This window comes from Geotrypetes seraphini, chromosome 2 (genome assembly GCF_902459505.1).
Source record: "Geotrypetes seraphini chromosome 2, aGeoSer1.1, whole genome shotgun sequence".
NCBI classification, from domain to species: domain Eukaryota; kingdom Metazoa; phylum Chordata; class Amphibia; order Gymnophiona; family Dermophiidae; genus Geotrypetes; species Geotrypetes seraphini.
In genome coordinates, this window is record NC_047085.1 from 306,026,716 (window position 1) to 306,040,563 (window position 13,848).

General features: G+C 43.4%; 1 protein-coding gene across 10 annotated transcripts in view; it reads right to left on the bottom strand.

Moving 5' to 3' along the window:
* Positions 1-6,036: 6,036 nt before the first annotated feature.
* The window catches only part of ZNF385D (zinc finger protein 385D), a 684,415-nt gene continuing 676,603 nt past the window's right edge, over positions 6,037-13,848 (bottom strand). For all 10 annotated transcript variants that reach the window (XM_033929937.1, XM_033929944.1, XM_033929934.1 and 7 more), the window contains one exon: positions 6,037-6,710. In XM_033929937.1, coding sequence (XP_033785828.1) covers positions 6,477-6,710 — 234 coding nt within the window. In that variant the 3' untranslated portion in view covers positions 6,037-6,476. The remainder of the gene's footprint in view (positions 6,711-13,848) is intronic.

Sequence of the window (13,848 nt, forward strand, 5' to 3'; positions counted from 1 at the left end):
CAGAGCATGAGCAGAAGCAAGTAGGATCGTTCCTGCTCCAGCACTGCCTCTAGACCACCAGGGAAACAAGGTAGGCCTGGGGTTTTTCCTCTGGGTCCGGGAGGGGGTTGGTGGTGCCTGTTAGGGAGGGAGAATGCTGCCTTGTTTTGGTTTTTTTTTTTGGGGGGGCGGGATGCGTGGAAGGTATTTTTTAATCAACGATTGTCCTGCACGTTTTCGACTATGAACCAGTCTGGATAATCGGCGATCCACTGTATTTATTAAGAGGGCACACTTTTTTTAAATGATATTGCTCCCATGATGAAATATTCCAAAAAAGCCCCAGAAAAAAATTACCGGTAACATTCCATAAATGACATGGGAAACAACGCAACACAAAAATTTTTGGACTGCACACCCCCAGTAGAGTTGTTTGTACATGTAAATGCTCTATTCAAACTGCTATTTATTATGTGTTGAGCCACAGCAGACACAATTTCCAAGGGCATGTGTTGTGGGTGTGTTTGAGTGGGCCAGAAAAATATGCATGTATTCCTAATTTTCCTATCACTCTACCTGAATATTTAAAAAACTAAGGGCCCGTTTTATCAATAATAATAATAACTTTATTTTTCTATACCGCCATAGTCAGTCGACTTCTAGGCGGTTCACATCAAGAGAAGGCTGGACATTCAGCGAATTACAAATGCATGAGGGGAAAGTTATAGGAGAAAAGGGTTGTAGGGGAGGGAAAGTAAAGGGGCGGGGTAGGAATTGCCTGAAGAGTTGCTTAGGGGTTTGAAGGGGGAAAAAGCGTAAAGAGCGTGGAATGGTCCGTTTAGGTGATGAATTTGTCAAACAGAGTGATTTTGATAGATTTTCGGAATGCATGGTAGGTTTGTCTGGTTTTATTTATGTAGTTTCCCAGCCAGGATTGTTGTCGGTTAGCTTGGAACATGAAGGTTCTGTCAAGGTAGGATTTGTATTTGCAGTCAGTAATATTAGGAAAGGCGAAGATGCTTTTAGTGTGAGCCGGCGTGGTAAATGTTCCAATGCTCCTATGAGCTTCGGAGCACTCACCTTGCCGGCCCATGCTATAAACCTCTAGAGCAGCTTGATAAAAGGGAGGATAAATATTAACTTTCATTCTGGCTCTTAGACAAATGAGTTAGCAAACTGCCCATTTGGACCTCGGGTTGGCATGAGTGACTAAGAGGGTAATTGTGCTTATCTGTGCTTAACCTTAGTTCAAAAATCTCAAAAGTTTTTCATTCAGCTCCTTAATTGGCCCTTCCTGGATATTCAGTCCTGTAAAATTCAGTGCTTGCACTTACATGTGGGTTGTAAATCCATTACTTACAGTACATGTTCAAACCCAAATGATGCTGTTCTTTGGACTTGTTCCTTTGTAAAAATGATTATTCTTGTACATGCTGCAATCTATGGGCTCCTTTTACTAAGCTGCGATAGTGGTTTTAGTGGGTTTAGCGCACGCTAAAATCCTGCGTGTGCTAAAAGCGCTATAGCAGCTTAGTAAAAGGAGCCCCATGTGTCTATATCTCAATATCCTTGCATATATTTAACAAAAGCGAGCCTTTGGAAATTGTTCCATTTCCTACATAAACACTATGGGCTCCTTTTACTAAGGTGCGTTAGGGCCTTAACGCGCGGAATAGCACACGCTAAACTGCAGCACGCGCTAGACCTTAATGCCAGCATTGAGCTGGCGTTATTCTAGAAGCGTACCGTGCAGTTTAGCGCACGGTAATTTTGTGCGTGCGCTAAAAACGCTAACGCACCTTAGTAAAAGGAGCCCTATATTGCAAAATTGGACTTTGCATATTTCCACTAAGTTATTGATAAAGCGAAAATATACTTTTTTAGTCAGGTACTTAGGTAAACTTAACTTTCTATATCAATAAAATCAAATCCATATATTTAAAGTTGAAATCATTCTTGTGGTTTTGTATATTAATATATTAATAGTCTGATTTTACATTTATAGCTAGTTTCAAAGTTTAAACTAATATTAGATGCTGGTAATTTCCAGTCCCATAGTGCGAAAAGTTAAAGTCTCCAACATGGTCTGTACTAAAACTGTTACTGTAATAAAATCATGATAATGGATATGGGGAAATGTTGATATACTGAAACAATTAAAAATGTGATAGGAGAGTCCACTGAAGTTTGGAAAGATCACACTGTCAGATGCAAAGTAAATAGTAGGAATGAGCAGCCAGAAAATTTTTGTTTCATTTTTTTCCCCTTTTTTCAATTGGAAACTGAATGTCAAGAATAATGCACACCATTTCATACAGAGTGCGTACTGTATGTATATAGGCCCATATTCAATAAATGGTGCCTGAAGTTAGGCCCCTAGATTGGCATGCCTAGTTGATCTAGGTACCCAGTGGCATAATAAAGGAAGTGTGGGGGCGGGGGGGCGGTGTGTCCTGGGTGCGGTCTTCCTCGGGGCACTGTCGCCCCCTCCTGCTTTCCGTCTTCCCCTTCTCACTCCTCCCCCCGCCACATATGCGCTTCTTCCCTTCCCCCTGTACCTTTTTAACTTCAGCGCGAACAGCCACGAACTTGCTGTTCGCGTCAGCTTAGGTGCTCTCTCTGACGTCACTTCAGGTGATGTCAGAGAAAGCGTCAAAGCCGATGTGGGCAGCAAGTTTGTGGCTGCTCACGCTGAAGATAGCAAGGTACAGGGAAGGGGCGCAGGGCAGGGGTGTGTGGAAGAGGACAGGAGAGGGGTGCCACCTCCCCGGGCGCCGCTTAACCTTGCTACGCCACTGTAGGCACCTAACTTAATTTGCTTAGTGCTGATGTTTGAAAGCACCGTTAAAAAACAATTAATAATTAATTAGCCAGTTGGTGCTTACCACTTTGAGGTAGGCATCTACAATGAGGTGCCTACCACAAAGTAAGCATGGTTAGGGGTAGATTTGAGGCAGAGTTTGGGTGGAATTTATGTGTGGTTTGATTTAAACACTGGTAAACACCTAACTTAGGCCCACTCATTTAGGCCAAGAAAACCCTGGCCTAAATGGCAGTGCATTTAAGCTTTTAATACCTACCAGTGCTTATGAAGAGAGGTATGGCCAGTAGGAAAAAGGAGGTATTGATGCCCCTGTATAAGACTTTGGTGAGACCTCATTTAGAATATTCTGGAAGCTGCACCTTCAAAAAGATATAAAATGGATGGAGTTGGTCCAGAGGAAGGCTACTAAAATGGTGCGTGATCTTTGTCATAAAGTGTATGTGGACAGACTAAAAGATCTCAATCTGTATACTTTGGAAGAAAGGCAGGAGAGGGGGAGATATGATAGAGACGTTTAAATACCTACGTAACGTAAATGCGCATGAGTCGAGTCTCTTTCATTTGAGAGGTCATAGGATGAAGTTAAGAGATGATAGGCTCAGGAGTAATCTAAGGAAATACTTTTTTTACAGAAAGGGTGGTAGATGTGAACAGTCTCCCAGAAGAGGTGGTGGAGACAGAGACTGGGTGTAAATTTAAGAGGGCCTGGGATAGGCACGTGGGATCTCTCAGAGAGAGAAAGAGATAATGGTTTCTGTGGTTGGGCAGATTGGATGGGCCATTTGGCCTTTATCTGCCATCATGTTTCTATGTTTCTAGGTACTGCTAGGCACAATTCTATATATGGCACCTAGCTGATGATTGACAGTCACGCTCAACAGTGTCTAGCTGCTAAGTGCTGTTATACATTGTGAACTGAAAAAACACCACAATGTTTTTTGTCTTATCTTCCATAGAACTCGGCTGATTCTTATGAAGTTTAGTGTGTCATGTCCTGAATGAAGTTGATGTAAAATGCTGCAAATATTTCACACCGCACCACAATCCTACCTTGTGAAAATGAACTGAATAAAAGCACATCTAAAGTTTTTATGGCGTGTCTTGCAGAAAAAATGTAAAGTCAAAAAGTAATGCTTCAATTAAGCAGATGTTCAGTGTGATCCCTTTGTATGAAGGCACACCCTCAGCCTTGACCGTCACTGATCTATGGACAACAACACTCTGCTTCAGCTCAGCCCAGAGTTGAAGTTCTGTTTAAGGTCTTTGATGTCAGATGTTGCTGCCTGATAGACATGTTCCTGTATCAGCCCCCAGATTGGGTAGTCAACTGGGTTTAGGTCTGGTGAATTCACAGGTCAAAGGTCAGGACCAATGAAATCTGGGGTTTCCTGATGTAGCAGTTCTACGGTGTCTTTTGCCCGATGTGCTGGATCATTGTCCTGTTGGAAGATAAAGTAGTCTCACGACATGTGACAGATCGCTGGCAACAGCTTCCGCATCAAGAGGATATCCCGGTAGTATGTGTTGTTATCTTGTCCCCAGGATCAATGAAGAACAAATCTGTGAATCCAAGTTTTGAGATTGCAACTGAGACCGTGACTGATTGGGTGGGTCCATAGTAGGCGAAGAAGGCACATACAGGCAATCATTCAGTGTGTTAATTGGTGAAGCTACTATAAATATATTTTTATCTGTAAACCAGATGAAGCTGACACTGTGCTCCAGGCACTTGGTCAAAAGCTGTTTGCATTCTTTCAGGCATGTTGTGTAAAGTTAACTCTTGGGCACAATATTTTAAAGACACTTTAATTTCAGATCATTATGAATTATCCTAAGCACATTAGTCTGGCTTATTCCTGCTTCTCTTGCTATTTAGCGAGTTGTTCTGTATGCTTGCAGCACATACTCCTGGCACAGTAGAAGATTGTATACGACGTCAATGTGCTCTTGTGTGCGAATTGAGTGCGGTCGTGGATTAGGAACCACAGTGCCCGTTGCTCAGATCTTGTGTAGCAGCACATCAAGGCGGTTTTTGTTTCAACCCTTCGGTGGGAACTCTTTCAACAATTGTCGGCTGCTGTAACCTTTTAGCAGTACCAAGTTCTTTATCGGAATTCGATCTTCTGCGGTGAAAACCATTTTGATACTGAGACTGTTTACAAACTATCGTCTGCTTCTGCACGTATCCCATAGCAGCAATTCATTTTCACAAGGTAGTGGTGTGGTGCGGTGCGGTGAGAAATAGTAACATTTTACATCAACTTCATTCAGGACACGACACACTAACAGCCTCTTTTACAAAGCCGCACTAGCGGCTGCTCTGCGCTAATGGACCCGAAGCCCATAAAGATTTAAAGGGCTTCGGGGGCTCAGCAGCCGCTAGCACAGCTTTGTAAAAGAGGCCTTAAATTTCATAAGAATTGAATGAGGTCTTTGGAAGATACGACAAAAAGCATTTTGGTGTGTTTCTTTTTCAGTTCACAGCGTAGAATCAGAGCATACTCCCTTATTCTAGAAAGTTGCACACCAAATTTGCAACTACTGTGAAAAACGCACCCATGATTTGGCTCCTAACCACATCTACTTCCTGTTAGGCACCTTGTACTAGGCTCCTACCTCAAAGATGCCTTCCAAGTTAGGCACCTAGCATCCAATTAAGTGCAATTTACATCAATTACAAGGCACCGATTAAGCCTTTTAATTAACTTAGGCGCTTAGATCGGCTTAGGTGCACTGACCTAGGTGTCTAACTTTAGATGTCATTTAAAGAATCAGGGCCATAGTGTGCACTCTTATCCGTGAATAACATTCATTTCAAATGGTAGCTCCTCCCTAGGAAATAGGGCTTACTTGAGCCAACATAATTGTGAAATGCAACCACAAATAGTTTTGACATATGTCCCCGTGGCACACAAATACATTTTATTGGCTGTAAGTTTTGAACCTGTCTGAATGGAGAATTTGACAGGAAATTCTGTCAAGGTGAAACAGCGTGTATCATGTGTACTTTATTCAAGAAGTGACAACCTACAAGCTCCACGTGTCTGTTGAGTAAAGGAAGATCTTCACAACGTTTTATTTATTTGTGAATTTCCTTAACCAAAGTAAGACAGTTTGTTTCTTATACCTTTTGCAGCTTAGTAATAAACCCAATGGCATAGCTAAAGACACAGCACTAAGGTCAAGAGACATCTACTGTATCTACTTTTTCTCAGATAAATAGCCAGCAAATGTTCACTTGGCATTATGTTTAATGTAAGGATACTATTCACAGTGTTTCTTTATTAATCTACAGAATAAAATCTTGTATATACATTGGAACCAGTTAGTAATGCCCTTGACAAATTTTAGAGTTCTTATGTAAAGCAGGAAAGACATTGTAAGAGTATGTGCAAAAACAGTACAGTCACAAAGGCTTTATATTCGCTATACTCGGTGTCACTACAAGTTAGTACTGGATCTTGCAACTAAATTGGCCCATATCAAGGGAAGCTCTCATTTAGAGACAATATGACATTTCTCCACCCCACCCCCCTCCCCATTCCCTTCTTTGACATTGTTCCGCTTACTATCAAAAGTCCCATCTCTTCATATGTCTTAAACTATAAATAAACACTGCATAGTTCAATGCTTCCGAAAAAATTATTGCAGTACAATTATTTCTGTTTGAAGTTCAATAGGGAGCAAAGAGAACAGGAGTGTGGGTGGTCCTTATAGGCCCGGGTGCTGGTCGTAAGAGTGCTGGAGGAAGTGCTGGGGTCTGGAATAAGGTGGCTGCTGGAGCCGTTCGAAGACTGAAGGGTGAATTCACTGCTACAGCAGCAGCTGCTGCCGCCGCCGCTAGGTGGTTTGGTAGAATTCTTGGAAGCAATGGCTTTGAGCGTTCCTTTGAGAATACTAATTTTATCTGTGATAAAAGCAAAGACATATTTATATGTATGTTTCTTTCTATTAAACAAGTTTATTACAATCTGACTATCGCGTGCCATTAGCAATCCTTCTGGGCGGCTTACAATCTAAAATTCAGTGGTACAATTAATAAATAAATATCAAACAAGTCACATATACAAGAATATAAGGGTGAAAGCTTGAACTACAATTTTCATTGTAAAGAGAGGATAAGCAAAATTTGATAATTTTGTGTTTTGCAGAACTCCTCCAGCTCAGCTGAACCTAGACACAATTCTTCTACATTAACAAAATTTTCTTTTGAGTTTCCGCTTTTCCTATTGCTCCAAAAATAGCTCAGATCTTCCAATGAAAGAAATAGAGGATTACTGTTTATTATGGATTTTTGGAAATCAATCTGGGGCCAAATTAATAGTTTATTAGAAAATCATGTGGCATTATCATATGATACAGTATTATTTGGCATGTCTATGAGGGTTAAGAGCCAAATATCTTCCAAAAATAATAAACTCTTACTTATTTTAACAGGAGTTGCCATACAACAAATAACATGCAATTGGAAAAATTGGAATAGATTAAACTACAGTTTTTGGTGGAATTCAGTTTTTGGTGTCATATTTATAAAATGGAAAGAACATTAGCTATTCAGAAAGGGAATTTTAATAAATTCAAGATGTGGGGGGCCATTAACAAATTATTGCAGTGAATAAGTATTATTTTCCCTGATTTGTACAAATGTAAGAATGGGGTGGGGGAGGGGGGATTTTATTATATGGTATAAGCGTTATGAGATGTTGAAAGGATGGGAGGGAAAGGGATAATTATATTTAATATGAAGAATTGTAGAATTTCAAGTGATATATTTAAGTTAAAATGGTTGATACCTTTTGATGCACTTGATGTAAGTTATAAAAATGAATAAAGAATTAAAAAAAAAAAATTACTATTACGATTTATAAACATCTCCCCCGAAAATGTTTTAAGATCAGTTTTAAATTTTTCAAGAGAATTCAATCATCTTAAAAGATATGCCATTGTATCGTAACACACATGTTTACTGTAACATATGTAATCATAACAAAGAAACACAAAACATACAAATTAGCTGATTACACAAGGCAACAAAAAACCTTTTTCGGAATCATCTGACAACACAGCACATTTTTCCAATCAGTTTTTCATGCTGATTTCAGATCTGTTAGGAGTTTTTTCAGTCATGTAAACTTTTAAAGTCATGACTAATGGTAGTTTATAGCATTTTAGCATATAAGGTTTTAAGAATTTCAGCATCGGCTTAAAGAAATGTTGCAGTATCTTTAGTCCAATGTCAAATAAGCACATAGCATAGCATAATTATACTGGACTGTGTCACTTAGCAACCAATATTTCTTCAAAAATGCTTAGAGTATTTATTTTCCTGAGTTGTGTCTGGATTGTCACAGACAACATCCAGCAGTAACAGGACATCATACTCTCATTCCAGAAACCTTGGTAGCGACTATCCATTAACTGAATGTCCTGGTGAAAATGTTCTCCTTGCTAGTCACTCACCATACCAAGATTTTCCAGAAAAAAAAGTCAAAATGTGAGTGCAAAAAGTGTATTTTTAATGACATGCGACAGCCAAGTTTCTGATATGAGTCAAGGAGATTCTGAATTCCTTCCTTGTATGAAGGAGATTTATGGTTACCCAGAAAGTTTTCCACTATCCACTTGAATGCCTCCCAAGCTTCAAGCTCAGCTGCTGAGAGTGATTGCTTAAAATCTTCATACTGCATAACGGACTTGATCTGTGGGCCTATAAATATCCCTTCCTTCAGTTTTACAGTGCTGATTTTTGGAAATTCTTAACAAGATATTGAAAACCTGGCGAGTTTGCTTTACCCATGGCCTTTACCAGGTTCTTCATCAACCCCAGCTTGATATGAATAGGTGTAATAAATATTTTATGAGGATCCACCAATGGCATAAATTTCACACTACTTGTCCCTGAGTTATAGGTATCCCTCAGCTGCCAGACACGCTTGACATAATGTTCGGTTATAGATCTGCTATCCCACAAGCACAAGAAACAGCAGTATTTAGTGAATCCTCCTTGCATTCCCATTAGCATGCCAGTGACCTTCAGATCACCACAGATGTTCCACTGGTGTGTTTTATAACTGATTGCTTCTAGTAAATTCTTCCAAGACTCCTTTAGATGATCAGAATGGGCAATTGGTATACTTGGTTTGGAATTTCCATTGTGCAGTAACACTGCCTTCAAGCTTCTTTGTGAAGAATCAATGAAGAGACGCCAATCATCTGGACAATGCAGTTGCGACAAACTGTTGAAGAGCCCGTTGATGTCATAACTAAAGCACAACGAGCCATTTACAGTGAAGAATGTTGTTAAGTTATGATTCCTTTTTCTGTAATGAGTTATATTAGCATCTTTTGTAAGAAAGTGCTTTTGCTTAAGCCTTGAAGCAAGAAGTTCTGCTTTTTATTTTGAAAGATTTAGATCACGAATAAGATAATTGAGCTCAGCTTGTGTATAGATCCCTGGTTCTGAATCTTCATCATTCACATCATCAGGATCAGATAATTCTGGATTGTGACCTGCTGCTGCTGCATCATCACATTCCTCATCATGTTTCATAGAAGCATGTACATTTTGTGGAGGTACAGGGACAGGCAGTGAATCATCATGAGGAACAAGCCTATAGCAGAATCCAGAGTAGGATATATAATTTTGTGCTTAGTTTTAGCAGAGAATCCACTTGTGTTCACAAGGCAAAAGTAGCAATCTTTAATATGGTCTTGCGGTTCCCTCCATATCATTGGGATTGGAAATGACTTGATATATCGCCCAATTAACTTTTATACTTATATATAATGAGCCTCATCACAAAAATGGACATGCTATTGAAAAACTAAACACAGATTTAAAATCAGCATGAAAACTACTACTAAACTAAAACTTAGTTTTATAAAACTGGGTCATCAACCAAAATGGAGCTCAACTTGGTTAACATTAAGATCAAATAATAATACACAGGAATAAAACAGAGAAGAAAGTGGTTTGGGAGAGGTAGGCATAGTTAATTTCCAAAATTAACTCTGATGAAAATGATGTGTTGACCCGTGTTATTGATAACATTATGGGGTATGTAGAAACTAGTACAAAATGGGAGGCATGCTGGGAAAAGATATGGTGTGATTGGATGGGAAAGGAGGTGAAATGGATTGATGGCTGGGTGCTGTGTTGTAGGGAATTGGAGGGCTATGGAGACATTCTGGGACAAGAGTAGCTTTGTGTTTTGGCAAAAAGAACAAAGGGAAGAAGGGTATTAGACTCAGATGTTGTGGGAGGAAAGAAGGCATAAAGGAGAATGAGATGGGGTGTGCATGTGTGAGACACCACAAGTTGAGGTGTGACCCTGTGTTACTGTGGGCTCCGCTGGGTTCTAAGTCATGATAATGGTGTGAATTTATCTCATGAGGACTACCGTATTTTCACGCAAATAACGCGCACCTGTATAAAACGCGCACACGGGTATAGCGCGCAGAAATCACGATGATATGTACAAAAACTTTGGTATACCGCACTCATGGGTATACCGCGCATGCTGCCCGACGCTCCTTTCGCCCGCCCTGACTTTCCGTGCGCTGTCCCGACTCTCCGTTCACCCCCCCTGACTTCCGTGCACTGTCCCCCCTTGAAGGTCTGTCCCCATCCTGAAAGCCTGATGCCCCCCCCGACGTCCGATACATCCCTCCCCCCCGAAGGACCGCCGACTCCCCAACAATATCGGGCCAGGAGGGAGCCCAAATCCTCCTGGCCACGGCGACCCCCTAACCCCACCCCGCACTACATTACGGGCAGGAGGGATCCCAGGCCCTCCTGCCCTCGACGCAAACCCCCCTCCCCCCAACGACCGCCCCCCCCAAGAACCTCCGACCGCCCCCCAGCCGACCCGCGACCCCCCTGGCGACCCCCACGACCCCCCCACCCCCCTTCCCCGTACCTTTGGTAGTTGGGCCAGAAGGGAGCCCAAACCCTCCTGGCCACGGCGACCCCCTAACCCCACCCCGCACTACATTACGGGCAGGAGGGATCCCAGGCCCTCCTGCCCTCGACGCAAACCCCCCCCCCCCCCCAATGACCGCCCCCCCCAAGAATCTCCGACCGCCCCCCCAGCTGACCCGCGACCCCCCTGGCGACCCCCACGACCCCCCCACCCCCCTTCCCCGTACCTTTGGTAGTTGGCCGGACAGACGGGAGCCAAACCCGCCTGTCCGGCAGGCAGCCAACGAAGGAATGAGGCCGGATTGGCCCATCCATCCTAAAGCTCCGCCTACTGGTGGGGCCTAAGGCGCGTGGGCCAATCAGAATAGGCCCTGGAGCCTTAGGTCCCACCTGGGGGCGCGGCCTGAGGCACATGGTCGGGTTGGGCCCATGTGCCTCAGGCCGCGCCCCCAGGTGGGACCTAAGGCTCCAGGGCCTATTCTGATTGGCCCACGCGCCTTAGGCCCCACCAGTAGGCGGAGCTTTAGGATGGATGGGCCAATCCGGCCTCATTCCTTTGTTGGCTGCCTGCCGGACAGGCGGGTTTGGCTCCCGTCTGTCCGGCCAACTACCAAAGGTACGGGGAAGGGGGGTGGGGGGGTCGTGGGGGTCGCCAGGGGGATCGCGGGTCGGCTGGGGGGCGGTCGGAGGTTCTTGGGGGGGGCGGTCGTTGGGGGGGGGGGGGGTTTGCGTCGAGGGCAGGAGGGCCTGGGATCCCTCCTGCCCGTAATGTAGTGCGGGGTGGGGTTAGGGGGTCGCCGTGACCAGGAGGGTTTGGGCTCCCTTCTGGCCCAACTACCAAAGGTACGGGGAAGGGGGGTGGGGGGGTCGTGGGGGTCGCCAGGGGGGTCGCGGGTCGGCTGGGGGGGTGGTCGGAGGTTCTTGGGGGGGGGCGGTCGTTGGAGGGAGGGGGGTTTGCGTCGAGGGCAGGAGGGCCTGGGATCCCTCCTGCCCGTAATGTAGTGCGGGGTGGGGTTAGGGGGTCGCCGTGGCCAGGAGGGTTTGGGCTCCCTTCTGGCCCGATATTGTCGGGAAGTCGGCGGTCCTTCGGGGTGGGGGTGCGAGTGGTCCTGCCGGGGGGGGGGATGTATCGGACGTCGGGGAGTCGGCCGGGCAAGAGGGCTTGGGCTCCCTCTTGCTCCGATCGTGGATGCGGGTGCGGGTGGGAGCGCGTACGAGCGGTCGTTCGGGGTGGGGGTGCGAGCGGTCCTGCTGGGGGGGTGAATCGGGCGTCGGGCGGGGTGGGAACTATGTTTTAAAACTTTTGTATACCGCGCTCACGCATATAACGCGCGAGGGGTATGCGCGGTAGGTAAAAACGCGTATAACGCGCGCGTTATATGCGTGAAAATACGGTAGTTCGTCATCGACTAGTAATCTTAGACTGCACTGAGCAAGTGAGCAAGGATATGTTAGGGAGCATTTAAGTTTTTGAGGCTGTTGATACATTTCATTGAATTAATAAGGACGTGGTCAATTGTTTTGCAACATTGAATAGTTGCCTGTGTGTTCATTTAGGATAAAGTGTGAAGCATTTTGGAAATATAAGGATTAGAGTGAATGTTGATGTTATGCAATCAGAGTGGTGAGAAAGTAAATAGGCAGATAAGCGAGATGGCAAAGATGGACTGGAAAAGATTATATAAAGAAGGGAAAAGAAACCTAGAAGGAAAGAGAAATAGAACAAAGAAAAGGAGTGAGAACACAAACAAATAGAAGAGTTAAAAATGAGAACAATACAATAAGAATAAAAACAGATATATTAGACAGGTATAAAAGCAAATAATTACCAGGAATTGGAAAAACTGGGACAGGCTACATTTTTCCTTTAGGTAGGAAACTTTGTGTCAGTGTTATAGATATGAAAAAATGAATTCGGAAATATTGGGACATGTCCATTAACGGAATTTGTTAAATCTGATTAATTGTATAAGCCTTCAATTCCAATTTGTGTTTCACACAGATTCAGGGTAGGTGGGAGGGAGGGGGGGGAATATATTTTCTATTATTATATGATTGGATGTAAGTGCTGTTCAATGTATTTCTTGTTTGTAAAATTTTTGTACTTTGTACTTGAACTGAAAATCAATAAAGAATTTAAAAAAAAAAGAATAAAAACAGCTAGATGACAAGTATAGAGCGGAAACATAATTCTTTCAATGTAGCTCTTCTCGTAGGTATGATTTCTATAAAATTATTTCAAGAGTACTTTTAAAAGTTTTATGTAACATTTCAGCCAAAATTTATGTAATATATGTATGAATTTTGTACTTCTGCCCCAGCTCTGCTCAACTTTTTCTCTTAGCCATATACCAAGTTAAAATATGTATACTATGCTTTAGTACCACAAAATAGTGTTTTATGTGCAGAAATAGGTGGTTATAAATTTGCTCAAGTATATACATATACGAGCTGATATTCAAAACGATTTAAGAGGGCAGGACAGGCTTAAATTGCCTCAATTGCCTCTATTCAGTGGCATTTAACTGGGCAGTTCCTCTGAATATCGGCTCTGACCAACCATAAAAAAAAATTGGCAGATCAGGAGAGGTACAGGAGAAGAGCCAGCAGTTATGCTGGTGCTGGCAATATTCAGTGCTGGCACCCACATAGCTATGCCAGTAAATTTAGGACTGTTCAAAAATGCTGAGTCACCTTGATCCGCATTACACTCCGATTCCAATCCGCCCATCCTTCCCACCTGTCTGGTGATACCAAGCCCTCCATCCTCCTTCCCCCCCCCACAATCAAGCAAATCATCACCATCCCATCCCACTCCTCTTCAATACAAGTTAGCCCCCCCCAGCCTCTGCGCAAGCCCTGGTGGTCCAGAAGGTGGGGAGGAATTGGGGCAAAAGCAAAGCCCACTGGCACCTGCCCCTTGTAGCTGCCTTAGTGCAATCATTGCACTACTACTACTTATCATTTATAGAGCAGTTCCAGATTCATGCAACACTATACATTAAAATAGCCAACCCCTGCTTGATAGAGCTTACAATCAGACAGACAGGACAACTGGGGTAGGGAATTACAGAGGGAGTGACAAAATAGACATGGTTACTTTACAAGTGGGTTGGAATTAGGA